Source organism: Cheilinus undulatus, linkage group 9, assembly GCF_018320785.1.
Source record: "Cheilinus undulatus linkage group 9, ASM1832078v1, whole genome shotgun sequence".
In the NCBI taxonomy this organism is placed as follows: domain Eukaryota; kingdom Metazoa; phylum Chordata; class Actinopteri; order Labriformes; family Labridae; genus Cheilinus; species Cheilinus undulatus.
In genome coordinates this window covers 2,519,030-2,546,121 of record NC_054873.1, presented here as the reverse complement: position 1 = coordinate 2,546,121, position 27,092 = coordinate 2,519,030, and the positions used below count along the sequence as shown (strand labels likewise).

The window sequence follows — 27,092 nt, the reverse complement described above, 5'->3', positions numbered from 1 at the left end:
TGAAGCCATGCTGTTGTGATGGATGTGGTATGTGGTTTAGCATAACCTTGCAAAGTAGATGGATTTGCCCGTTTCCATGTTTCTCACTGGTGAAACCGTCTTGCAAAGCTCCTGTCTGAACCGTTTGGGCCCGGTTAGAAAGTGACAGGACCAATCAGCGATGAGGGGCAGTACTTTCAGGTGTGGTGGAGTCGTGACGTAAACAAGCAGCAGCAAGAGGCAAGCCAATTATGGTGGAAGAGATTAGCGTGGATGCTGCTACAGTCATGGACGAAAGTATTGGTACCCTTGGAATTTTTCCAGAAAATACACCATTTCTCCCAGAAATTGTTGCAATTACAAATGTTTTTTGTATACATGTGTTTATTGCCTTTATGTGTGTTGGAGCAAGGTATGTTTGGGGTCATTGTCCTGCTGGAACACCCATGACCTCTGACCCAGACCCAGCTTTCTGACACTAGGCCCTACATTGCGGCCAAAGATCTTTTGATAGTCTCAGATTTCATGATTCCTTGCACACAGTCAAAGCACCCAGTGCCAGAGGCAGCAAAGCAACCCCAAAACATCCTTGAAGCTCCACCATGTTTGACTGTAGGTACTGAGTTCTTTTCTTTGTAGGCCTCATTCTGTTTTCTGTAAACAGTAGAATGACGTGCTTTTCCAAAAAGCTCTACCTTAGTCTCATCTGTCCACAAAATATTCACCCAGAAGGATTGAGGCTTACTCAGGTACATTTTTACAAACTCCAGTCTGGCTTTTTTTATGTCTCTTTGTCAGCAGTGGGGTTCTCCTCGGTCTCCTGCCATAGCGTTTCATCTCATTCAGATGACCACGTATGGTCCCAGCTGACACTTTTGCACCCTGAGTCTGCAGGACAGCCTGAATTTGTGTGGAAGTTGACTGAGGATGTTTATCCACCATTCCAACTATCCTGTGTTGCATTCTTTTGTCAGTTTTTCTCTTCTGTCCACGTCCAGGGAGATTAGCCACAGCTCCATGGTTATAAACTTCTTGATTATATTACACACAGTGGACAAAGGATCAAAGATCTCTGGAGATGGTCTTGTAACCTTGAGATTGTTCGTATTTTTCCACAATTTTGCTTCTTAAGTCCTCAGATGATTCTGGGCTCTTCTTTCTCTTCTCCATGCTTGGTGTGACACACACAGACACACAACACAAAGGCTGAGTCAACTTTTAGACATTCTAACTGGCTTCAGGTGTGATTTCTAGATTGTCAGCACCTGTTACTGCCACAGGTGAGTTTAAATGAGCATCACATGCTGGGTGCCAAAGGGTGCCAATAATTTTGTCTGGCCCATTTTTTGAGTTTTTTTTGTAAAATTATGTCAATTTTGTCTTTTTTCTTCTGATTTTTTGTGTTGTTCCAACGCACATAAAGGAAATAAACACATGTATACCAAAAACATTTGTCATTGCAACAATTTCTGGGAAAAATGGTGTGTTTTCTGGAAAAATTCCAGGGGTGCCAATACTTTCGTCCATGACTGTAAAGCGCCAGGTTTATCAGACCTCGACGACATTCCTTCGTTAAAAGAACAAAGAACAGCAGTGAGTTGTTTTCTTTTCAAAAACCACAAAAGTTGTGTACTGACATGTCTTCAGTCGCCGTGGTTCCTCGGTAGCTGAGCATGCGCACCTCGGTAACGGCTACATCACGTGTTTTGTTGCTCTGATTGGCCTGTAAAGATGTGACAGACAGAACGTTCATCCAATCAGAGTTTTTTTCAAATCCTCTGCCCTTTCCCAAACACTTAGTATTGAAGGTTTTCCTTTGTGTCGGGTTATGAAGTATCAGGATATGAAAAAGCTTTTATTGACTAAATATTCTGGCATGTTCAGGCCCACAGAAACGGTCATGTGTGTTGAAAATGATGAAAATGTTGATGTTTGAGCTATAAGGCTAAATGAGAGTATGGAGCTGTCCATGGTGCTGAAGTCTGACAGGCAGACAGCTGTCAGAGGGAGAATGAGAGGGGTAGACTCACTGAAAACAGCTGATTTAGTGCTTCTATCCTGCACATTATGAGTCAGTATTGTGATCACTTTTGCAATATATAGTCATACGCGCAGGTTTTCAAAGTTTCAGGTCGGTGACACATAGTCAGAAAAGAAAAAAAGGTTTAAAAAACATCTATGATAGAAGTAGTTAGAAAGAGGTTTTGTCTTTCTTTATCTTTGTGTTGGGAGGTTTTGAGGTTACACCTCTCCTGCACTTATCTGTCTGTTATTTCTGCTTTGAATGTGTGATGTTTAAGTGCAAATCAAATAAACAAAATATATAAAATAAAACTATATTACAGCCTATTTTTTTAAACTTAACAATACAGCCCTTCAGAGTAAATCCAATAAGCTGCATTTTTCTCCCGTTTTTCTGCTCTGTTCGACTATTAAAAAAGAAAACATCATAAAGCAGAGACTAAAGTTTTATTTTCCTTTCCTACAGTGAAGAATAAACTGTTAAAGCCTTGAAACCCGGCATGTTCGTCCCTCAGTGATCGTTCAGTGTTTGTTTAGGAGCAGAGCAGAGATTTATTTTTGTCACCAGGTGATGCCGTGAATTTGATTAGACCTGGGCGTGATGGAGCGAACCTCTCGACTGCACAGTGATGCGATTAGATGAGAGACGGCTGCTGTTTCCCTACAACCTGAGGAAAGCATTGCTTTATTACAATAACGCTGTGATAAAAAAAACATATGAGCTCCTTTATCAGAGTTAGCGGGCTGGCTTCGTACCTGATGAAGTCTCCCTCCAGGCCAATGACCCGCTTGATGATCTTCTGCTGGGGGTTCCTCGGGGACCTGAGGAGACAATAAATAAATAAAAGTCAATGAGCATAAAAGACAAACAGGAAAACACAGGCGGATAAAAATCATGGAAGCGTGAGGCGGTAAACTCAACAGCTCTGTTTAGGGAGAGCATGAGTCTGTATTTAGATCTAGTCTCTAACGTGAATGGTGAAGATGTACTTTAACAACCACATGATATCTTTACTGTTGGTGCAGCTCAGAGGATGAAATGGACCCGTGCTGCTTGGATATGACAGGAGACATGAGATGTTTACTTTCCTCACTGACTACAACTCACAGCCATCCATGAGATGAGTCCAAACTACGGTGGCCTGGAGGTCTCATAGGTCAAACGCTAACAGCATCACAACCAAAGAGCTCTGACAGCCGACGGACATGGTGCATGAACCGGTTTCTGGAGGGCTATGCTTGTGGACCAGCTCCAAGAACAGTCACTGATAGAGTCATGCCTTTTCCTTCATAAGTCTGCATTAGTATTAGATTGGCTAAGTCTGACTTTTTAAACGTATGCCTGTTTCTTTGAGTCTGTGTCTGAGGAAGGTGAAAGCAGGGAAGTTGTGGAGTAGTTCCCCTATCTTGGCAGTGTAATTCATTGATTCCCTACCCGTGAGACTGGGATCAACCGCAGACTTGGCCTCAAACATGGGGCGATGGGTTCACTGGGCAATGAACTGTGGTGCTCTCAGTTTTTGAGCATGCAATCGAAAGTCAGAGTCTTTGGGTCCTTGGTCCTCCTGGTCGTACTAGACTTGTGAGGCCTTGGTGGTGACTGAGGCGCCGACTGGACTCCTTTGTCTGAGGCTGACACACTCAGGAGACGGCTGTGCCACATGTGCCTAAGAGGTAGGAGGTGGAGGAGGAAAGGACCTTGTGACCCCCGATGTTTATAGATAAAAGGATGAGCTGGAATTGGATTATTAGCGATGGATTTATGTGATGTGGAAGTTTTAAACTAAAACAAACAGGAGAAGAAAAATTAACATTAAACTGACTATGGAAAAATAATCAACCAATAGTTTTTATGAAGGGCACAAGGTCACTCCAGCAGGCAGGACGCCTCAATATCTACATCAGTGTTACCCAACCCTGCTCACCCAAAGAGCCAAACTGTTGAAAAATACCTTTGCAAAAGCCATAATCTAAGCAGTCAAAAGTGGCAAAAACAGCTTGAAGTAGCACCAAAAATGATGAAAAGGGGGCAAAAATGGTCCAAAGTGTCAAAAACATGGCAGAAAAGGAGAGAAAAGTGACTAAAATGGGAAATAGCGGTCAAGAGTGGCGAAATAGGGCAAAAAAAAAAAAAAACAGGAAACAAGTGGTGTTTAATGGTAAAAGGGGGCAAAAATTAACAAAAAATGGTGAAAAGGGGCAAAAATGGGAGAGAAGTGGAAAAAATGGGTAAAAAGTAGGAAAAAAAGGGGTATCCAATGGCAAAGGTAGCTTAATAGTGTGAAAAGTGGCAAATATGGTGAAAAAGGGCAAAAATATGGTAAATGTGGCATAAATGTGATAAATGGGACAAGTAAGTTTGACAGTTAAAGCCTTCTGTGTAAGTTTGGGAAACAAACTGACTAATGTGATTCATTTCTGAGGTCAAAGTTTCCCTTTTCTTTGGTTTTTGGGGGAACAATATTTGAAATTAAGACATAAAAGAGCCACACGTTGAGTATCACTGATCTATGTATTGCTCTTACAGACACCTGGTGTGCTTGCTCTCCCAGGTCTGATCCAGTTCAGCAGATTCTGGGTGCCCAGGACCTGGTGGGCTGGACCAGCTTGACTTGACTAGAAGGGTCTGTCTAAGTACAGTGGCCTGATTGATTCGGAGTAATTACATGTGCCATTTCTTTTTGGTACTTTTCCTTTTAACAACTTTGTTTTGTCACCATCATAAAACAGAAAAACAACATCCATCAGCCCATACTCTCTGCCTGCTCTTCCTCCTCCCTCTTCATTTATTTCTCCTCCTCCTCCTCCTCCTCCTGCTCATACATCTCCTCTTTCCTCTTCTTTTAAATCCTAACCCCCACCACCACCCTCCCCTCCTCTCCGTTGCCGTGGGGATACAGACGGATCATGGCTGATTGACAGCCTGCTGAGCCAATTGGATTCACACACAACCGCAGAGCTGGGCACTCATTGGATGCTCTCTGGGGATAAGGACCATATCAATGTGTGTATTAGTGTGTGTGTGTGCGTTCATAGTGAGTGTGTGTGTGTGTAATAGAGTGATGGATGATCTCCTCTCTAACAGCAGAGGAGAGAGAGGGAGAGAGAGAGGACGAGCGACAAACACAACCTGTCATTCACTCTCTGTGTCTCTTTACCCTCTCTCCTTTTAATTCCTCTCTCTCTCTCTCTCTCTCTCTCTCTCTCTCTCTCATAGACTCTCTCGCCCCCCCTCCTCTCTCTCTCTTTCTTTTTCTCTGTAGCTGCTGAGCTGAAAACTGAGCAGACGCTGGTTCTTGGAGATACTCGTGGAAAAAAACAGGAAAATATCCTCTGCTGCTGGATGTTAACATGCACCGCTGCGTGTTTTCATAAAACACACTCTAACTGGCACACACACACTCACACACACACTCACAGATGCTGTGGGCTTCTGCAGCCATGCCAGGAATACCTGCTGGATATGTGCTGCTGCATGGGACGTGATGGATGCTGCTTCCACTGGTGAGTGTTTCATGGCTCTGTGACTTATATATGTGTGTGTGTGTGTGTGTGTGGGTGTGTGTGTGTGTGTGTGGGAGTGGGAGTGTGTGTTGGGAGGACTGCGGTAGTCCTTGAGCATCTGTGGCGGCTCAGCCTGCGGTTTTGACAGCTGATGGGAATAAGAAAACAGGGCAGGGGGGATTTTTTTGTCGCAGATTTGAACGCTGCAGCACCTGGCTGACAGTCCTGATGTTGATCTGCAGAGCGAGCCTTTCTGCAGCTTTTTCACTTCAGAGGAAGAGAACGAATGAGCGGAGGCAGAGCCACTCCACAGGTTTATCTCCTGAAGTCAGAGAGAGCAGAATGAGCAACAAGACGAGATGCAGGGGGAAGCAGTAGGGCTTGGCGAGGGACGAGTGGTCATTTTCAAACATTTGGACAGAGAAGTTAAAAAAAAAATCAAAGATTTGATGTCACTATGGTCCCTATCTAACCCTCATTATTCTACCAGTGCCTGACTGTAGTGCAGCACTGCTGCCATGCGGGGGCTGTGCTGCGTCTGAAAGCCGTTTTCTTGCAGCCAGTAAACTAAAGAAGAGCGCAGTAACGTCAGTTAGTGACATGAATGAAGTGCTAGGCAGTGGCGGACTCAGGATGTTCGAGGGACAGGGGCAAAAATGATAAAAAGACATCTGGTGGACACGGTTAATTTTAACAACCAAAAATACGGCTGCAAATGTTTGTTGACTTCCTTTTATTCATGAGGAAGACGAGACTAAGACGAGCGAAAACGGACCTTTGGAGATTAAAAACTAACAAGTTACGCTTCATTAAGGAGAATGAAATAAGACCAAAATGTAAGTTCAGCTTTTGTTGGACATTCAAAATCTGTTTCTCTCCACTGTGCTAATATGTTAGTGTGCTCATACATCTAATAGAATAGTGAACGTGCATTACACAGAGGCCTGGAAGTGCAATAGAGAATTACAATGATAATAATTAAACAAATAAAAAAAACGGATATAAAAAAATAAAGTCTGAAACACTTACAAAACTGAAACATATTTACAGAATTTTACAAAATCCTCAAGTCTGAAACACTTTTAATAAACTTAAAATTCATTTTTTAATATATGCTATAAAATTACAGTCTGAAACACTTTTAATAAACTTAAAATTAATTTCTTAATATATGATATAAAATTACAGTCTGAAACACTTTTAATAAACTTAAAATTCATTTCTTAATATATGATATAAAATTACAGTCTGAAACACTTTTAATAAACTTAAAATTCATTTCTTAATATATGATATAAAATTACAGTCTGAAACACTTTTCCAAAAATGGAAACAAATTTACAGAATTTGATACAAAATTTTAAAAGTCTGAAGCACTTTTATAAATATCAAACAAATCTTAAAAAAGATACAAAATAAAGTCTGAAACACCTTTACAAAAATTGAAACAAAACAAAACAAAAAAATGGATCCAAAAATTAAAAAGTCTGAAAATCTTTTATTAAACTTAAAATGAATGTTTCATATATAATACAAAATAAAGTCTGAAACTCTAACAAAACTGAAACACATTCTAAAAAAATGGATACAAAATTATAAAGTCTGAAACACTTAAAAAACAATTTAACACAAAAAAGAAACAAAATTACAAAGTCAGAAACACTAAAACTTGAATCAAATTGATCAAATATGGTTTCTTTTTTATGGAAAGCGAGTGTACCAAATGCCAGAAGTGACCCAAGTATCAAATTTTGTGTTTCAGTCTTTTATTTTTGTTTTGGACTTTTTGTAAAGTTGTAAAAGTGTTTTGTTAAAGATAATTTGATTCATGAAATGCACATTTTTTTTTTAAGTTAATAGAAATTTGTTTCAAGCTTTATAAAAATGTTTCAAACTTTTATATCACACTTCCAGGCCACTGCAGCATCACCATGACTGATTTACAGCTAAGAAAATAACTGATTTGATAAAAGTTAAGACCAAAATGTGAGGACTTTCATTTCAGCTAAAACTACAGAAACTTTCAAGAGTGAAAACCTAACAATGGTGACTAAAATTGAAATGTATTCTGACTAAATGTAAAATATCTGCCAATATAAACACTACTGGTGTTTGCTGAGAGGGCACAGCGTAAGATACAGTATCCAACATTCATAGTTAAATAGACATCCTGGTTAAGATTTAAGATTTTTTTATTTTACTTTCTACACTTCTATAAATAACAGAACAGGGATTTTTCACTATTCACACCATTCACACACTGACAGTGAAGGCCACCAGTATTGACCTGTTCCATTCATACATTTATACTCATTCACACACTGACAGTGAAGGCCACCAGTATTGACCTGTTCCATTCATACATTTATACTCATTCACACACTGACAGTGAAGGCCACCAGTATTGACCTGTTCCATTCATACATTTATACTCATTCACACACTGACAGTGAAGGCCACCAGTATTGACCTGTTCCATTCATACATTTATACTCATTCACACACTGACAGTGAAGGCCACCAGTATCACCCTGTTCCATTCATACATTTATACTCATTCACACACTGACAGTGAAGGCCATCAGTATCGACCTGTTCCATTCATACATTTATACTCATTCACACACTGACAGTGAAGGCCATCAGTATCGACCTGTTCCATTCATACATTTATACTCATTCACACACTGACAGTGAAGGCCACCAGTATTGACCTGTTCCATTCATACATTTATACTCATTCACACACTGACGATGCAGCGTTTGGAGCCATTGGGGTTCAGTGTGTTGCCCAAGGAAACATGGACATGTGACTTCAGGAGAGGGGGATCAAACCCAAGACCTTCTGATTAAGAGTTCATACTAAGCAACATTAGCCTAATACGTCTCCTAACATCTTGATAACTTCATGATAAATTAACGTTTTCTTCAAGAATTTTTCTTGGAGGTTTTTATCCCAGTTCTCCTCTCTAAATGGAGGCAATGAGAGCCCAACATAAACCTTCAAAAGGGTTACAGACAATAATACTCACTGAAAACATGCCAGTGACTTTTAACCATTTAATTACCTCCACCAAGGAGGTTATGTGATCGGATGGATTTGTTTGTTTGTTTGTTTGTTTGTTAGCAACATAAAGTCATGGACAGATTTTGATAAAATTTTCAGGAAATGTCAGAAAATGGCATAAGGAAGAACTGATAAGATTTTGGGACTGATCCAGATCACCGTCTGGATCCAGAAATTTTTTTTAAAGGCTTCTGTACTATTAGGAGATAGGGCTGATGGTGGAGGTCTGTGCTGTTACCACTTTACACCAGGAGATGGCGGACATGAGTAACTTCAATCCCAGCAGCATTTTTGGGTGTGTTTCTGTTCAAAGTGTTGGAGTTCATAGAGTTTGAAAGACGCACGCCTGGTCGAGGAGACGAGTCAGAGCGTAACAGAGAGAAAGACAGCGAATTGTAGCAAAAATACTCACAATGCTGGGAGGAATAGAGGAATATTCACCCTCTGCCATGACTTCCAGTCATCTGCTGAGACCATGGGTGCATCTGTTGGCACCCGTAGCGAAGCCAATGCTTTGCCTCACCGTGTCTCCACCCCACCAGGGAGGGAGTAATCAGCGAATGCCGTGGTGGGGGGCACATGGGGACGGATCCAGGAATTTTTTAAAGGATTCTTCACTTTTGGGAAATAGGGCTAATGGCGGAGGTCTGCGCTCTCTGAATGCTTTTCTAGTTGCAAATGGATCTACTGTCTTACTCCCTGAAAAACAATGAAATTATTTCAGAAGCAATTAATCCATAGCAGCTTGAATCTAAATATGAGGGTGCAGCTAGCTTCATAGTATAATGGATGTGGCTGGGGTGGAGGAGGTGAAGCTGATCACAGCTTGGAGTCAGACTTTTGTGAACTACCACTAAGCTTCATCAGTTTTAGATACAATGAACAAATTTTTCTCATATTGCAAATTTGATGTCAAAAGCTTTATTGAAGGGAATTATCATTTTTATGACACTCGTTCTGATTAAGAAAAACACAAACAAAAAAACACAAAAGGGAGGATTTTTGTAAAGCATTATGAGAAATTTGACACTTGACTGTGTATAAAATCTCTGCTGCATTTCAAGTTATAGAAATAGTGCACCTTGTGCGATTTGTAAAAAGCAGCAGGCCGTATTTCTTCTCAGCCTTAGTATTGACCAAAAGATTTGCAATGTTTGAGCTGTTTTACATTCTGTAACCCAGAGAGGAATCCTCCCAAATACAACGGCTCCCATGTTAGGAGGGAAATTTTACTCCTCCTCAAAATGTTGCCAACATCTTTGTGCAACTACAACACTGCTCTCCGTCTCTCTTTTGGTTAAAATACGGCTGAGGGTCATGCACTGAATGCTCTGTAGTGCAAACTATCATTTAGGAAGATTAAAAGTGAGAAATATCCCTTTATTGAGAGTCTGGGCTTCTATTTTCATTTCACTAGACTCATGTCGTTGTTTAGTTCTGGTACTGGGACAGTTATTTGTTATTTCCTTACAGATAAGATTGAGGGATATGTCATGTATTTCCACTCAGCTAAACTCATTAGGATATGATTTTTGCTCAGCATCACCCATCCCTAGGAAGAGGAAGGAGAAATAGAGCCTTCCTAGATGTTTAAGTGGTATGAAGATGGAAAGATTTAAGGATGACATGTGACTAAAGTCCCGAGGCAGCACTAAATCGATGAGGGAGGAATCAAATTAAGAGGCAACATGTCCCCTAGGAAGCAGCTCCACCACCATGGCTGCATCCGGAGCGCTAACGAGGTGAAAGAGTCTGGGTTTCGTCAGCTCTGGTTGGAGCAGGTGTGAACAGACGGCGTATGCTGCTGCTGTGTGATGTAGCATCATGAGTCAGACAGACAGAGAGAGAGAGGGAGCAGCGGCGTTTATATTCAGCCGGGTGCAGAGAGAGTTTAGCAGGATTTGGCTGCAGGGCGATCTGCTCTAACAGGAGGACAGACGTTCCCACCACTGCCTGCTTAATTTACCAGAACCTCCGTCTCCCTCCTCCTCCTCCTCCTCCTCTCTCCTGTTGTTATTCAGCCTTGCTCATAATTAAGAGCCCTGCACACAAAGATGTCTGTAAGTGAGGCGGTGCTGCCGGGCGTACATTTCCTAACCCAGCAGAGCCATCCCAGCGCACGCAGGGCACCTTTAAGTTCTGGGTTCATGTTCTCGGTTCCTACGTGCATGATCACGCTGACTGAGCGAGTTAAGACCAATCATTCACAACGAGAAGAGTTAAACTTGCAGCTGCCGGCAGAGGAGATGATGTATCGTTTCCATGGCAATGACTCTCTGTGCTCTCTCCAGCTTTTCATGCCTGTCTTGTAGCGTACAATATGAACGAGGACAGCGATGGCGTTGCTTGAGTTGCAGTTCTGAGAAAACGAGACAATGGAGCAGTCCGTGAGAGTTTCAGCAGAGTCGACCAGCGTTTGCCATAAGCTTGAGACTGGAGGTTTTTCCTGGAGCAGGTTCATCATTTCGAGGAACCGGTGTCACATCTAATTAACAGAATAAAAACTAACTACCAAGACTGCATTTACCAGGAAACAGCGGACCATAACGCTGAACTTCTTGGTGAGAAAGCCGAGTTAACAGTGACAAACGTGCTCTGTAGCCTCCGTGTAAGGTTGGGCTTCAAGGTTCTGATTGGTACCTCATGTTCTAAACAAGCTGCTGTCAATTTAAGAAACTAAATTATGGGAACATCATCAGCTGACTGATTGAGGCGCTACAGCTCAGTTATTAACCCTTAGAGCTCCAGCGGCCTGGATCCGTGCCCAGGCACACCCCTTTGTAAACTGCTTGGTAACTTTTGAACCCTAACCTCCGATTTCCATAAACAGCGTGCGCGCCGTGCACCAAAGCACCACGGGTTTGCTCCGACCAAAGGAGAGCGACCTCGCCCACTGGAAGCAAGTCTAGAGCAGGGGTGTCAAACTCAAGGCCCAGGGGCCAAATCCAGCCCGTGGTAAAATTATACCCAGCCCGCAAGATCATATCACATTTTAACTGTAACTGGCCCCCAGGTACTCCAGTATGAAACTAAACCTTGACGATAAAAAGATCTTTAAGTCATCAAATTTAGAGTCAAAAGTAAAAAACAATTAAGTAAAATTAAGTTGTGTTTTCATATCCAGTTTTCAATATTGCATCTTTCAATTACAACTTAAACTCAGGATTTAGATATTTTATTTAATATTTTGGCCTTTTATCTCAAACTGTGACCTTTTAAGACATGATATTGATTTATTTCCCTCATATTTTGACCTTTTAAACTCATGATTCTCAATTTTATTTCATATTTAGCCTTTAAAGTCATGACTTTAAATTTTACCTCACATTTTGCCCTTAAAAAACTCATGATTTTTTAGAACCTTATCTCATATTTGACCTTCAAAACTCATGATTTTGAATTTTCCTCATATTTTGACCTCTAAAATGCACAACTTGTTTTTCATATTCTCATACTTCACATTTTAAATTCACAGTTGTGAATTCTGTCTCATATTTTGTTCTTTTAGATTCATGATTTTGACTTTCAGTCTCATAATTCTGCCTTGTACATTATTTTTTTCCATTCTATTTTTCTGATAATTTTGTGTTTTGACCTTTTGAACTAATAAGTTTGCCTTTTTACTTCAGATTTTGATCCTTTAAACTTGTCATTTTGACTTTTTAAATCCAAAAATCCTTTATCATCAGAGCTAAGTTGTTTCTTTACTTCCCATAATTCATCACTGGTGAAAATGAGGTTGACAGTTTTTGGCTAAATGTTGACCCTGGTCGGCCCTCAGGTTAGATCACAAACCAGATTCTGGCTCCCACTGGGAGTGGTCTGGTCTAGAGCGCTGTGCTGCGACGCGCAACCCTGATCAGCAGGAAGAGATCACGGGGGAACTGCGAGTTCACGCAGGAATAGTATGTCAACAGCGGACTATTTTACCTTTTGGGGTTAATTTATCATACTTTCCGGTATAAGTCCATGATATTATTGCTTCCTCCATTGAGTGAGTACATCAGGAAGTTAAAAGGTTCATGTTTGCTTAAAGGATCTGTGGTTTTATGCAAATTCTTTGGCTAAATATCCCCAAAAGTTCACTTTTCCTTGTCAATGGCGCCGTTGTATCTCTGTGACCCTCTGACCTCTCGGTGACCCTTTGCTCTCGCTGCAGGATGAGACGTAATTTTGATATAGTGATGATTTATGATCAGGAGTCTGTGCATTGTGTTTTGTTTTGAAAGAACCGGATGTTCTACGCTTGTGACTTCCATGGTTGGTGCTTTCTGAACGACAGTAAATTTACGAGGTTTGGCAGAAATAGACCTGCAGCGTATCTGAAACGAAGCGGAGCGAAATGGCGCTCCAGGCATGCGCCGCTGCAGGTCTGGAGCGCCGGCTATGGAAATGCTCTGACAGACTAGAGAGGGAGCGAAGTGCTCTGCAGTACGATTCGCTGGCGTTTTGCGGGGCGCACGCTGTATATGGAAATTGGGGGTAAGTCATAGGCACTAACCTGTTTTTTCCTGTGAAAGCTGTGTGTTGTGCCTTTCTATATATGTTTTCATGCATTCGTAGCTCTTACAGAACATTTTCTAGTGAGCCCAGAACTTCCTGAGGTCTCTGAAGACAGGGCTGTCGAATACAACAAGAAGCGACACAGTTTAGAAAAATGTTAATAACTTTTGAACTAAACGTCGTAGACACTCTTGTTTTCCTCTGAAAGCTGACTACTTTGCAGTTTGTTTGCTACCCTCGATGTCTCCGTTGCCCTTACGGACGCCGTTTACCAAGCCCGGAAGTTCAGTGACTTTTCGGGGTCTTTAAAGATTCAATCCACGGCGTTAGATCTGATATTAAGCATCTTTTTGTCCATTTTTAATCCATTTTCGATCATTTACTTTGGCTTTCTTCAGTGGGCAGCGCCATATTTGTTGAAGACAATGTTTAGATGCAAAGCATTGTGGGAGTTGTAGTCGACCAGTTACTTCTCTACTTCTTAAAGGAACAGCACAAATGAATCTTGTATATATGTAGATATTTTGAAAAGCGTTAGTCACCGAATGTTTATTTTTTCACAGTTTTGTCCCCAAGAGATGGAGAACACGTCTATGCAAAGAAAATGCTTAGTCATTATTCTTTACTGTGTGCTATTAATGAAAACCTTTGAGTTTCAAATTCCGATTTGTTTTTTTATTTTGTCTTTAGAGTCTTATAACTTCTTCATAACTCCAGTGACATTACCGTAGTAGATTTATTCTTAAAGCCCAGGCTGTGTTAAAAAAAGGATGTATAGAGCCTGACTGTGCACCACAGGGTCGATGTTTTACAAGCCTTTTAAGAAAAAGTCCAGGTGAGACATGATGGCTGTGAACTCTAAGGGTTAAAGTCCACAAACTTTACAATGCTGGACTGTCCAGATTCCATGTTGATCATCAGGCAGCTGCAAACTGAAATGCTCTGAACGGGCCGACCAATCAGCATCATCTGAGGAGAAGGAGGCAGTACGGGTGTGGTTTAGTTATACTGCAAGGTGGTAAACAATGGCACCTGGAGCTGTAGTAAAGCAGCAAACAACATGTCTGCATATGTCAACATGTCTGTAGAGAGTAAAGTGTTTTTGCATTCCTCCTGAACCGTGACACTTCTGTGGTCACAGTTTCGGTGCATGCATTCACATGTTGAATACATCTGAACTGGTTAAAAAAAGCAAAGGTTTGGCAAGTGTTTACCCGCCAATATAGATGGCAGTAATGTTCCTGAGTGTTTGCTAACCGCAATAGAACAACCAACGAAGAAGAGGAGGAGGCTGGGAAAACAGAAAAGAACACAGAAAAGAAAAGTTCTGCTGCAGGAGAAGCAGAGATAGAGACTCACCAGCTTCCTCCAGATGTGACAGCAGAGATATTACTGCTGCTGATACATTTCAGAGGCTACGCACGGACGTAGAAGCAGAGATCAGTGTTAAAAGTGTGTATTTAAGCGCTCTGCTCTGACTTTGTCACCGGTCCCAGCCTGTGTTTACACGACCTAGTCTGCCATCCTTCACTGACAAAGCTGAGTCAGGATAACTGCTGCACTGGCTTCTAACCAACAGCAGTGTCACAGCACACTTTAACCATAAACAGGATGCATTGCAAAAAGCATGCATGTGAATTCGTATTTTGTTTTCTGTTTTTTTTTTTTTTTTTTTTTACAGATCAGGAGATATCAGGCGGTTCATTTCTGTTTTGCTTTTATTTTACATCTTTTTCTGTTTTCCTCTTTTTAAAACAACAGTAGATGGAGAGAAGTAGGCGGTAAGCTGCACCAGATTAGAAATCATAATGAGAGACTATTAAATATTTATAAGTCTCTGACTCTGTTCCTTTTTATGGATGAACTAAACCCTTACAGAGGTACAAACCGAGCTGTGATCTCTGTGAACCGTCCCAGCCCCAGCCTGTAATGACCTCGTAGCCCTCAATGCAATGTGCAATAGTGGGCGGTGACCAATGAGCGTTTGACATCGTCCACTGTTGAGCGTTGGGCATCGCCCACTTTCAAATGGTCGTCCAATCAGACGGTTGGTCTACGTCATTATGTCATCATCATCTTTGACCAACGTCATCACATCCGCTTTCAAGAAACAGGAAGTAACCAGTACGCTACGAAAATTATTCAGAATGGAAAATACTTGTATAATAAAACATTTATGTGTACTTTTTTTGTAGATATATGGATATAATTCATGTTTTAGTTGCTATCATCTCCACATACAGCATCAGCATGTTTCACTGGGTGATGCCCAATGTTGAGCATCGCCCACATTGGGCTCCGCCCCCTGTTGCAGACTGCATTGAGGGTCTTCTTGTAATGACTGTGACGGACAGAATGGTCGTCCAATCATTCTTTAGGGTTATTCCACATGTTCTGCCTTTCTCTAACTCTTTGTATGGGCGGCTGCCCAGATGGATGACAAATATATCCCATACCATGGAAATGTGAGGCAGTCTGTCTGGAGTAGGAGGTTCAAGGTTTTAATATCGTCTCATTACGTCACAAATCTTCAGTCAGGAACTGAGCTTCAGAGAGAGGAAGAAAGCCTGGACGCTGTTATCAAAGACTGAAAGTGAATGAACCACAAACAGCCAGACAGATGACCTTAAAACACGCACAGTTAAAAACACCACTGAAGCTTACGGTCTCGTTATAAACCAGCCTTATTCTGTCGTTTAATGCGTGCCATTTCCTGAAAGCCTGAAACAGAGACTGCAGATTAGTATGTTTGCTGTGAGCAGGATTGTGGCACCACCGTGTAAGTGTTTGAATTCACCTCATTTTTAAACCCAAACTCCTTAGGTCGCTCTCCTCACACTGACATCAGCATCAGAAAGGCTGAGCGTTCACACTCACGGCTCCACAAGTCGACGTTCGTCCTCAGCTCTCATCACACGACTCCTCAGAGAATGCTCACAAACGGACCATTATTTTTTATGAACTGATAGTAGCAGGAGGACTACTCCTAAGCGCTAATTTAATAACAACAGCAGTCCATTTCCTTTGGATATTTACTCCCTCTAGGAGAGAACGGAGGAGCACAAATGTAAGTGGACGAGAGAAAGAAGCACAGATTAGACTAAAGACCACGCTAGAGGAACTTAAGATGGAAGACAAAGGATGTCTTACTAGCACAAAAACTGCCTTTATTTCCATTAATTTACAGAACTTCAAATACTTTTAAATACAGTCACCAGTGTTCATTTTGACGGCTGTTTTTAATTCAAGTCTCAGTCTTAGTCTTTAGATTAAATATCTTTAAATTTAGTCACAGTTTAGTCATTTCTACTCTTTCAAGTTTTAGTTGACAAAAACTCAAACAAATTTTAGTTTAGGTCCATAAAAAGTCCTCACATTTGAGTCTTTACTTTTAGTCCAAGCGTTTACTTTCTTGCCTAAATCTGGTACCAAATCATGGTAGTGTGTCATGTCTGCCTTTGAATCCTTTGAAAAATTCCTGGATCTGTCTCAATATGTCCCTCACCACGGCATTCGCCAATTACTCCCTCCCCGGTGGGGTGGAATCATGGTGAGACAAAGCATTGGCTTCGCTATGGGTGGACCATCATGGTGAAAGCATTGCCTGCCAGTGCCAACAGATGCACTGACAGTCTCACCCATGGTCTCAGCCGATGACTGGAAGACATGGCAGAGGGTGAATATTCCTCTGTTCCTCCCAGCATTGTGAGTATTTTTGCTACAATTCGCTGTCTTTCTCTCTGTTACGCTCCGACTCGTCTCCTCGACTGGGCGTGCGTCTTTCAAACTCTATAAACTCCAAAACTTTGAACAGAAACACACCCAAAAATGCTGCTGGGATTGAAGCTACTCATGTCCACCATCTCCTGGTGTAAAGTGGTAACAGCGCAGACCTCTTCCATCAGCCCTATCTCCCAACAGTACAGAATCCTTTCAAAAATTCCTGGATCCAGACGGTGATCCGGATCACTCCCCAAATCCAATCAGTTCTTCCTTATGCCATTTCTGACATTTCCTGAAAACTTCATCAAAATCCGTCCATAACTTTTTGAGATATGTTTTTAAGAAACTAACAAAAAAACGAACAAACGAATAAACGAACAGAACCACCCGATCACATAACCTCCTTTGCAGAGGTAATAAATAATCTCTGTTTTCCTGTGATTGTCAGGTGATGCAAACGTGCAGTTTAGAATAGATGGAGAATAAAACACACGGTGCTGCAGCTCCACGTAGTGTTCAATGCAAGCTGCTACTGTCCTCACTCTTTTTGCCCTCCAGACCTCTGCGTCCCCGTCTGCTTGGCAGGCTTTTGATCAGAGGCAGCCATGCCTGAAATTTACGTTTCAAAACTTAAGAGGCTCCGACTCTATCAGGAGCAGTGAAATAATCGTATTGACACACTTGAGGATTATTTGGACCTTGACTTTGGCCCCAAACCTCTCTGATCTTCAGAGAGATGGGGTGGCAAATCTGGACCAAAACCACCTAGGGTATTTCTTGCCATAGTGCACAGAATTCTGTCAGCAAACTGAAAACAAGAAATCACCTGATCCTGGGTGCTTATGACCTCAGTTTTTCTTGCTGTGGAAACAAAATAAGCATCAATATGATCTGATTTTTCCGAGAAATACCTCCTGCTGTCTTCGTCCTTAAACTCTCAGAGAAAGAACAAACAACATAACTTTAGTGTCCAACAAAAACAAACTCATTTAAGGTCTCCAATCATCACAGTTCTTTCTGCAAAAGCAATATTTGCTGGGAGTCTGTCGTTGGCTTTAATGAGATTTATGATTTTTTTCTAAACTGTAATATTTCCTCCATTTCTAAGCTGGAAGCTTGAGGGAGAATTTCTCAGAAAACAAATACAGTGGGTAATAAATACCGATAGAAACTCATTTGTCACATAAATGATGATGTATGCTCGGCTCCGTCTCATCCAGGGATCAGAAATGGATTCAGACCTCCTAAACCATCCGTCTTAAGTGTTTCTGCAGGCCACATTTAGAAAAATCAAGTGCTTTTGGTCTTTGGACATAAAATGTAATCATACTTGGCTGAAAAACAAACCACAGCTTGTGGGACTAACCCACACTAATCCATCTGAAGAGCCATTGTTTGATATTGTAGTTTTTTTCATTCTTAATCCCAGAAAATCAGGCACAGTCGGCGTCTTTGGCCTCCTTTGGAGGGCAGACACTGAATCTGTGGAGCTATATCTGACAGGGCGAGTCAATAAATCATCTGTGTGATCAGTCGGACTAAAAAAGTTGGTCCAGGACTTTTTTTTCCCCCTCTGATTCAGGTTCACCTTGAAAACATAAATTGGATTTGATTGCAGCTGTTAAAACCCACCTGTTCGCCTGCAGCTTTCATCTGCAACGGCACACTGATAAAACCTTCCCTGCAGAAAGGCTTTACCGATATTTTTATAATTGTTGTGAAGCTCAGAAGAAAGGTTTTGAATTAATATTTATTGGATTAACTAAGAAGGTCAGTCCCCAACAGCAATACCAAACCACAACATTTGTCAGCACAGAGAGAGCTCAGGTTAGTCGTTTTTAACTCCACTGTGTCGCTGAGGCTGGGACTCAAACTCAGACGACTGACTGAGATGACTGCAGCACTTTAACAGCTTTTCTTCCTCATTATGAGAAATATATCCACGAAACTTAAAGCAGCGTTTGACTATTTAGTAGCTACACATCATTGACTGCACAGTGCTATTGAATTTTTTCTCTGTTGCTGGTGAACAAATGAAATATTAGACATCTGCCAACTGACAAAAAGGTTTATTCTTGCAAGAAAGTCAATCAACACACACGAGCGGTCAGTATGCAGCAAAAGACAGAGAGAGAGAGAGCGAGAGAGAGAAGCAGAGCCCAAACATGGGGAGACTAGAACATTTATGCTTGAGCAACGCCCCCTCCCCAAGGTAGACTTGACACCCCTCTGTCTGGGAAGAATCCACACCTGGACATGGCTTTGTTTCCAGGTGGTCTGGACATCACAATTTAAAAGACAAAAGGACCCTCTGATTCAGTCATGGGCTCCAGGTTTAACACTTATTCAGGAACTAGCATGGTCACCCTTTGTTGCTTTGTATTTACATATGCAGTAAAGTCGACACCTTCCTAGCCCCATCGTTTCCCCATGTCTGTGGTGTAAGCTCCATAGAAACGAGAACAGTGGGGGGTGTTGGGGTGTTGAGACAAAGGAGCTAAAACCCCATTACAACAGATGGTCAAAAAGAAGCAAACCATAGAGGTTCAAAGCATCTGGTCTCTTCTCAACCTGGCAGTGCCATCATCACCACAGCATTATAGGTTTGACCCTGGGTGACTGAACTTGCAGCCAATAGCAGAGGACAAACGCCACAAACAAGCTGCACAAACATGAATGAGGTACAGCAACAGAACAGCAGCTTCCTGCTGCAGTTCTCTCTGCAGCAAAGTTTTCTCGGCAACAATGAGGAAGTTGTGTCAGTCATAGTGGTAGTTACTAGGGGTGTAAAGGTACGCGTATTCGTACCGTACTGGGCCTCTCGGTACAGACGTGTACCGAATGGATACATGTGGAATGAAGCTCACATAGAAAGACAGAAAACCAGAGAACAACTCACTGTCACACTGTCCTGGCAACCACACAACCACAGGAAGTGCCAGAGATCTGGGACCCCCACTGTACCTGAAGGTGGTTGAACACAGCCATGAACATTCAAGAATAGTTATGTGCTGACAAAGGGTGGTAAATGGGGGCCTTTCTGGGGCACAGCCAAACTAGGGGCTAACAGAATCATGGTCCATTGTAAAGTCACTCTGTGGTATCCATATTTTATATTTAACATGAATAATAACCACTCTTATCAAAGAAACAAATACCCCTTATTTATTTGTGTAGTCCTATTAAGAATATACATTTCTTTTCTTAAAAACAGAATTAAAATGTGTAAATTATAGCCAAAAAGTGGATAAGGTGGTGAAATTGGATTTTAAAAGTAGCAGAAATGGGAAGTGGCAAAAAAAAAAAAAAAAAAAAAAAAAGGGCAAAAATGCGCATATACAGTGGTAAGAGGGGCTAAAAAAAAGTGGCTGAAATGGCTTTAAAGTGGCAAAAATAGGTAGAAATTTGGTGAAATAGAATGAAAAATTGATATAAACTGGAATAAAAAGGGTTAACTGAGGTAGAAATTGGCTGAAATTGATTAAAATGGCAAAAACGGGCATATCAAACAGGGAAATGTAGTTAAAATGGGCATAGAAAAATGGTAAAGAGGGGTTAATAGTGGCAATAATGGGTCAACAGAGCCACCAACAGGCGGAAAGTGGCAAGTTGGTTTAGTAGTGGCAAAAACAGGCAGCAAAAATGTGGTGGACAGGGTTTAAAACGGACAAAAATGGGTTTTGGGGGGCAAAAATGAACTAAAATTGGTGGGAAAAAGTGATGAAAACAGGTTAAAATTTGACTAAATCTAAAGTGACAACAGTGTCATTTGAAAAATATTTTAAGTTTTTTCAAGGCATCTGGAGACTCATTTGACCCATTTTCAGACACATTTGGTTAGTTTCTGTGTTTAGCTAACGATGCTTTGATGATGACTGACCCCAAAATGGACTGAAAACCCTGCAGTATCCATGCCAGGCCTGCAGGTTGCGCTGTGACTTTGTACTGAAATGAAACATGCATGTACAAATTCTACTTCTAAAGAGTGGAGCGGTGTCTGTGGACAAAAATGGCTGACAAACAAATGTCTGTGTGGATCAGGTGGGGCTGTGATTTCCAGGGAAGCCTGGACTACACAGAGAGTACATTTGACTAACTGGACTCATGATAGAAGCACAAGCCGAACCTGAGGAAGTCCATCGCTGTAGTACTAACCACAGGTGGTCTGATAGGGGACTACAAGCATCAATTCTGATCTATGAATGATATAAATAGGCGGATAATGATCAATTCCTGATCAATCAGGCCGTCTCTAATGGAAACATATCCTTAGTAACACTTCACTGCAAATATATTTGTATATAAGGCTAAATAAACGTGACTAAATCATGGAAATGAATGAATGAAAGTCCTTCTGTAGAATCGATACTTCCATTGTAGTCATGCTCATGTTAGCAGCGTGCTCCCTGCCCTCTCCTTCCTTTAATTGAATTTTCTGATTGTTATTGGCATGAACTGACGCCTTCCTAATAAGATCAACATTTCTACATCTCCCTCTCTCCCCCCATCCATTGATTTCCCACTGAACTGGTCCCATGTGAGCCCCATCCACCAGTTTGTTTCCTCCTCCTCCTCCCACCACACACGCTCCTCGTTAGCATCACAAACTTAGCCCCGTCTCCCAAGAGCCATACTGCTCTCTTTAATCAGCCGCTCGTCTAATGGTAATTAGCCTCACACACACGCTGTAAACACACACGGTCTGACCCGTGTTTGTTGGTTCATGGTGGTACATGTGTAGCTGCAGTCACCTGTTTGTTCAGTGAGGAGGAGGAGGAGGAGGAGGCAGATGGGTCTTTATGTCCACTCTGGCTGGTCATACCTGCTGAATTTCTCCTTCAGACTGAAGCCCTGGTTATATCTTGGATTAATGTAGATACTAAGTAACTGCACTGGTGAGTGAGTGCATCAAACAATGCATCTTTTATCACCTCTTTGGGGCCAATTAGCCATGAGCTAAAAAGCTAGCGGTGCCTCTTTAGCAGCTTTTCTCCCTCATATTGTCACAAACAGGCACAGTGACATTTTATTTAGAAAATAAACTCTGTGGGGTGCAGGTTGACAACGATGTTGATGTGTCACTCCAGCTAGGTCTAAGAGCTGGATCCTTTTGTAAATAAAGGCATGCTTTTAGTTTATTAGCAGAAAAAAGCAGATCATGTCAGCTGACGGGGCGGTCCTTGATGTGTACCGGTACGCGTTGAGTCTGCACAGCCAGTCCAGTCTGGATGTAGATGTCCTAGACCACCTCTGCACCAGTCTGAGCTCTCCATACAAACAATTTAGTTATGGGTATTTGAATGCCTAAGATGGATTTAAATCCCTCTAATGCACTGACTAAACATGGTATTTGTGGATGTTAGGGCTGGGCAAAATATGACAACATTACAGAACAGATCTCTACATAAGCAGAGCAGAAACAGCTGTTATGACCAGCTCAAAGCATGTGCAACTATGTTTGCTGAGAGACCCCTTAGAAATGTTATTCTCACTGCCAGAGGGCCAGATTGATACAAATTATATTATAATCTGAATTTAAAAATTAGAATTAATTTGAACCCTTTAAAGGGCACCTAAATGAAATGCTTTGAAGTAAAATTTAAACCCTAGAATGTTACTGATGGACATCCCAAGGCTTTTTTGTTTGGCATCATATCATATTGTATCATCATAAAATATCATCTTGTATTGCATCATCATGAAGTATTATATTGGAATATCATAAAAGTATCGTATCATTGTAAAGTATCAAATTGTATCATATCATATATCATGTCATCATAAAGTATCATGTTGTTTAATTGAAAAGTGTTCTATTGTATCGTAAAATATCTTATTGTATCGTTGTAAAGTATCATAAAATAGTGTATCATATTGTATAGTATCGTATTGTATCAGTGTTAAGTAGTGTATCGCATCATCGTAAAGTATAACGTATTATAATAAAGAATCATACTGTAGCACATCGATCATTGTAAAGCATCTCATTGTGTCATTGTAAAGTATTGTATCATCGTTAAGAATCATATCATCGTAAAGTATCATATTGTATCATCGTAAAGTATCATTTTAAAGTATTGTATAATTGTAAAGTACCACATTGTATCATCGTTAAGTATCGCATCATTGAAACGTTTTGTATCATATCATCCAAAAGTGTTGTATCGTAACATTGTAAAGTATCGTATCATCGTAAAGTATTATATTGTATCACTGTAAAGAATCATATCATTGTAAAGTATACCGTATCATTGCAAAGTATCATTTCATCGTAACATATCGCATCATCGTAAAGTTTTATATTTCATCATAGTAAAGTATCATATCATCGTAAAGTATCATATTGTAACATTGTAAAGTATTATTTTGTATCATTGTAAAGTATCATTTCATCATAACGTATCGCATCATTGTAAAGTATCATATTATCGTAAAGTATTGCATTGAATCATTTTAAAGTATCTTATAATCATAAAGTATCATATTGTTTCATAGTAAAGTATCGCATCATCGTAAAGTATGGTATTGTATCATTGTAAAGTTCTGTATCGTAGCATACTGTATCAAGTACTAAAGTATTGTAACGTTCTAACTCCTATCATAGAAACATCTTTTCGTAGTGTATTGTATTGTTCCATATTATATCATCATAACTTAACGTATTGTACCGATCATATCATACCTCACTGTAACGTGCGGTGCAGTACTGTAACTTTGTTTTACATCTAATCGTGTTTTACCAAATTATATTCTGTCATATCATATAATGTCAGACTGAACAGTGGCGTATCCTGTTGTTTTGTCTTTTCTTGCATTGCATCATAAATGTCCTAAGGAGATGTGACATATTGCAGTGTTTTAGATCATATTACAATGGTGAGGTTTTGTTTGGTACTCTGAGCCTGACTTTCTAACCAAATGAGACAAAGAATGAAGAAAATCAAGAAACATAAATGATGGACACACGTGTACAGCATGTTTGTGTTGTGATGGTAGGAGCGGTTTGTTTTACTTCTTCTAGTTAAGTTTCATTTGACATCCAGTCCCCTAGTAAATAAATAAATAAATACCTGTTAATTCATAGATGAACAAGTCATTACCCCCTGAGTCCATGAGAAATAGATGACAGTGAACAAAATGTTCAAATCAAACTGTGACGGTGCTGCAGCCTTCTTTTCTGTCTGAAAACAGAGTAAGGAAATGATTTATGACATTTCTTTATAAAAGCACCTTAACGGAAGCTCAGCCTGACGTCCTCAAACTCATTTTTAAGAAAATCATTGAGAAGGGTCTTGCGTCAGATATGGAAGAGTCGATGCTGGCTGCCTTCCTCTCATGTTTAAGGATTCTCTTCAGTGTATTCAAAGATGAAAACCATCTGTGCTGTGATGACTGGCCGCTGACGTCATCCAGCGCTTCGCTCTCAGTCCGAGTCTCCTCAGAGGAGAAGACGTACCGAGCTCTCAGCAAAGCAGGTGGAGGAAATAATCCTCTCCCACTGATGAGCTTGTTCCCTCTTCTTCTGCCTCTTTTTCATTTTAATTAGCACGCTCTCGCTCTGTGACGGATCAACACGTTCTGTCTAACTGGCAACTACAAGAAAAGTCTGCATGCTGGCAGAGAAACAAAGCACAGAGAGAAGAGGGTGTGGATGTGTAAAGTTCATTTCAAAGACGTTTTTCCCTGTATGGAGGACCAAAGAAGACACAACCTGATTTAATGAACAAAGAGACGATAAAAAGAGAGATATGTTAGTATGGGATGACATCTTTGTATGTAAATAAATAGTTGTTTATCTCAGAGTGTATATCTTTAACCATCAGCTCCTGCTCTACTCTCCTTCAGTAGAACATTTTAGATCGAAGTTTTGCATTTCAGATGGTTTCTGAGGCACAGTTTATGTGGACTCTGAGTCTTATGTATTTTTTTTAAAGATTTTTTGGGGGCCTTTTTGTGTCTTTAATAGATAGAGGAAGAGGACAGCGGATAGATTCAGAAACAGGGAAGAGAGTGGGGAGAGACATGCAGTAATGGCCTACTGGCCGGATTCAAACCCAGGTTGCCTACGTACATGGTGCATGCCTTAAACCACTCAACCATCCGTGCACCCTTAAACCAATTTTTGCCACTTTGACCCACTTTTGATACCTTTTGCCTCCTTAACACACTTGTTGCCATTCTGTAACCCGTTTAAACCACTTTTCCTGCATGTTTTATCCTCTTCATGCCACTCTTTTATCCATTTTTGCCACTTTTTAATCCCTTTTCATTACTTTTTTGCATTATTTTTTGTCATTCGTTACTAGTTTTTGATACTTTTTGCCCCATTTTTCCTCTTTAACAAATTTTTGCCACATTTAAACCTCTTTTTATTTCTCTTTTGATGATACTATGGGCTACAGAGCCCCAGACTTGACATGGTCAAAAAAAAAAACAACCTTTAAATTGTGGTCACAATATAGCTAGAACTTGCACATGAAATACTTATTCATGGTCACAAAATACTAATTTCTGGCCACGAAGTAGGTTTAATGTGCACATGAAATTCGAATTAATAATATTAATATCATTCCTGGACAGCTGGATGAGCAAATCGAGTGCACCTTCCTATCCCGGCATCCAATTTGTACCTCCGCCGGTAAAGCAACCCGGCTCTCAATATTCTGTTTTTGCCTCTCAGTAATAATGGTTCCTGCAACGCCAGGCTTTTCAGAATGTCTTGTTGCTCATTCCCAGCCTAAAATGAAATTCAATCATACTATCCCTGTCCATCGTGTAGCTTTAGCCTCTCTCCTGCCTCTACCTTAGACCTTAGAGAAGGTGCGCTCGATTTGCTTACCCAGCTGTCCAGGTATAATATTAATATTATGAATTAGTATTTTGTGTGCACGTTATACTTATTTCGGGGCCACAAATTAATATTTTGTGGCCATGAATTAGTATTTCATGCACACCTTATGCTATATTGTGACCACAATTTAATTTTTTTTTTGACCATGTCATTTCTGGGGCTCCATAATCAACTGTAGATCAGGGGTTTGAAATCTTTTCAGACCAGGGACCCCCACAATACCTGGAGGTGGTTAAAGCATAGTTGAACATAGCTGTGTACATTCAAGAAGAGTTGTGCAGACTCACATTTGAAGGATTTTTAAGCATTTCATATATATATATATATATATATATATGCTCTAACAGTTGATGAGTTGAAAATTATACTGGCTGTCAGTTGCATCGAATATTTAGGAAAATCAGAAAAAAATTTCATTTGCATAATAATTTGGAACGCAGTGTATCTTTTTATGCGTCCCAACCTTTTTGGAATTGAGGCTGCAGATCAGAATAGTGCTAAACAGCACCGTCCTATGAAGCATTATGTTTTCTGAGCTTCTTAAAAATGCAATATTTCACCAATGGTTTGAAGGATTTCCTGCAAATTTTGCACAGACGTCCACTCTCACTCAAGGATATACCGGATATATTTTAGAGGTCATGGGTCAGAGGTCAAAGTCACTGGGATTCAAGTTCACCCCTTGCTTGGGAACTGCAAGGTCAAACTTTGTGAGCACATTTTTTCAATAATGCATTGAGGGATTTTCGTCAAAGTCGGCACCAACCTCCGTTTAAACTTGAAGATGAACTGATTGGAGGTTGTGAGGTGATATATAAACAGTGAGGTTAAGGGTTAACTTGTCTTTGGCTGACAAACCATTCAGATCCCCTCCATGTTTGTAGCTGGTTCTGTCCTCTCTTAATCCCCTAAGTGACTTCCTAGTGAATGAATTCAGCACATCCTTGAATGCAACCATATTTTGTCCTAATTTGCCACCATGGTTACGGTTTAATTAAGATTTCAAAAATCCTCTCCTTTAAGGTAAAGGTGAGATAAAGATTGCAGTGAGAGTAAAAGAAATCCCTGCAGAGTCGGTACTGACAGCAGAAACTAATTTGGACAAATGGAGAACAGTGACTTTGTGCAGACACTCTTTGCAGATAAAAAGGATGAATTCTGACTTCAGAATCTTGTCTGGAGCAGTTCTGAGAGCGCCGTACAATAAATTGGATTGAAGTGGAGATCTGCAGCGTGAGATGTCCTTGAGCACTAAAAGCACATGAGCTCGTTTCATGATTTTCTCTCACTGCGGAGGAGAAGAAGTTTTTCCTCGCCGGTGGAGAGGTCAGGGGTCAAAGAGGAGGGTCAGGGGAGGGTCGGGATGTTGCTTAAAGGCACTTTTTTTGATCAGGTTGAGGAGTTAAAGGTCTGCAGCTCTGTGTCTGGGGTCAAACTCAGACT

At 40.7% G+C, this 27,092-nt stretch overlaps 2 protein-coding genes across 3 annotated transcripts in view; one reads left to right on the top strand and one right to left on the bottom strand.

Annotated features, from left to right (window-relative positions):
• The window catches only part of immp2l (inner mitochondrial membrane peptidase subunit 2), a 207,672-nt gene that overhangs the window by 16,914 nt on the left and 163,666 nt on the right, over window positions 1–27,092 (bottom strand). For both annotated transcript variants that reach the window (XM_041796636.1, XM_041796635.1), the window contains exon 4: window positions 2,758–2,823. In XM_041796636.1, the coding sequence (XP_041652570.1) occupies window positions 2,758–2,823 (66 nt within the window). The remainder of the gene's footprint in view (window positions 1–2,757; window positions 2,824–27,092) is intronic.
• The window catches only part of lrrn3a (leucine rich repeat neuronal 3a), a 39,563-nt gene continuing 17,710 nt past the window's right edge, over window positions 5,240–27,092 (top strand). Inside the window, exon 1 of the mRNA XM_041796634.1 lies at window positions 5,240–5,505. The gene's annotated coding sequence lies outside the window, so the exon portion shown is untranslated. The remainder of the gene's footprint in view (window positions 5,506–27,092) is intronic.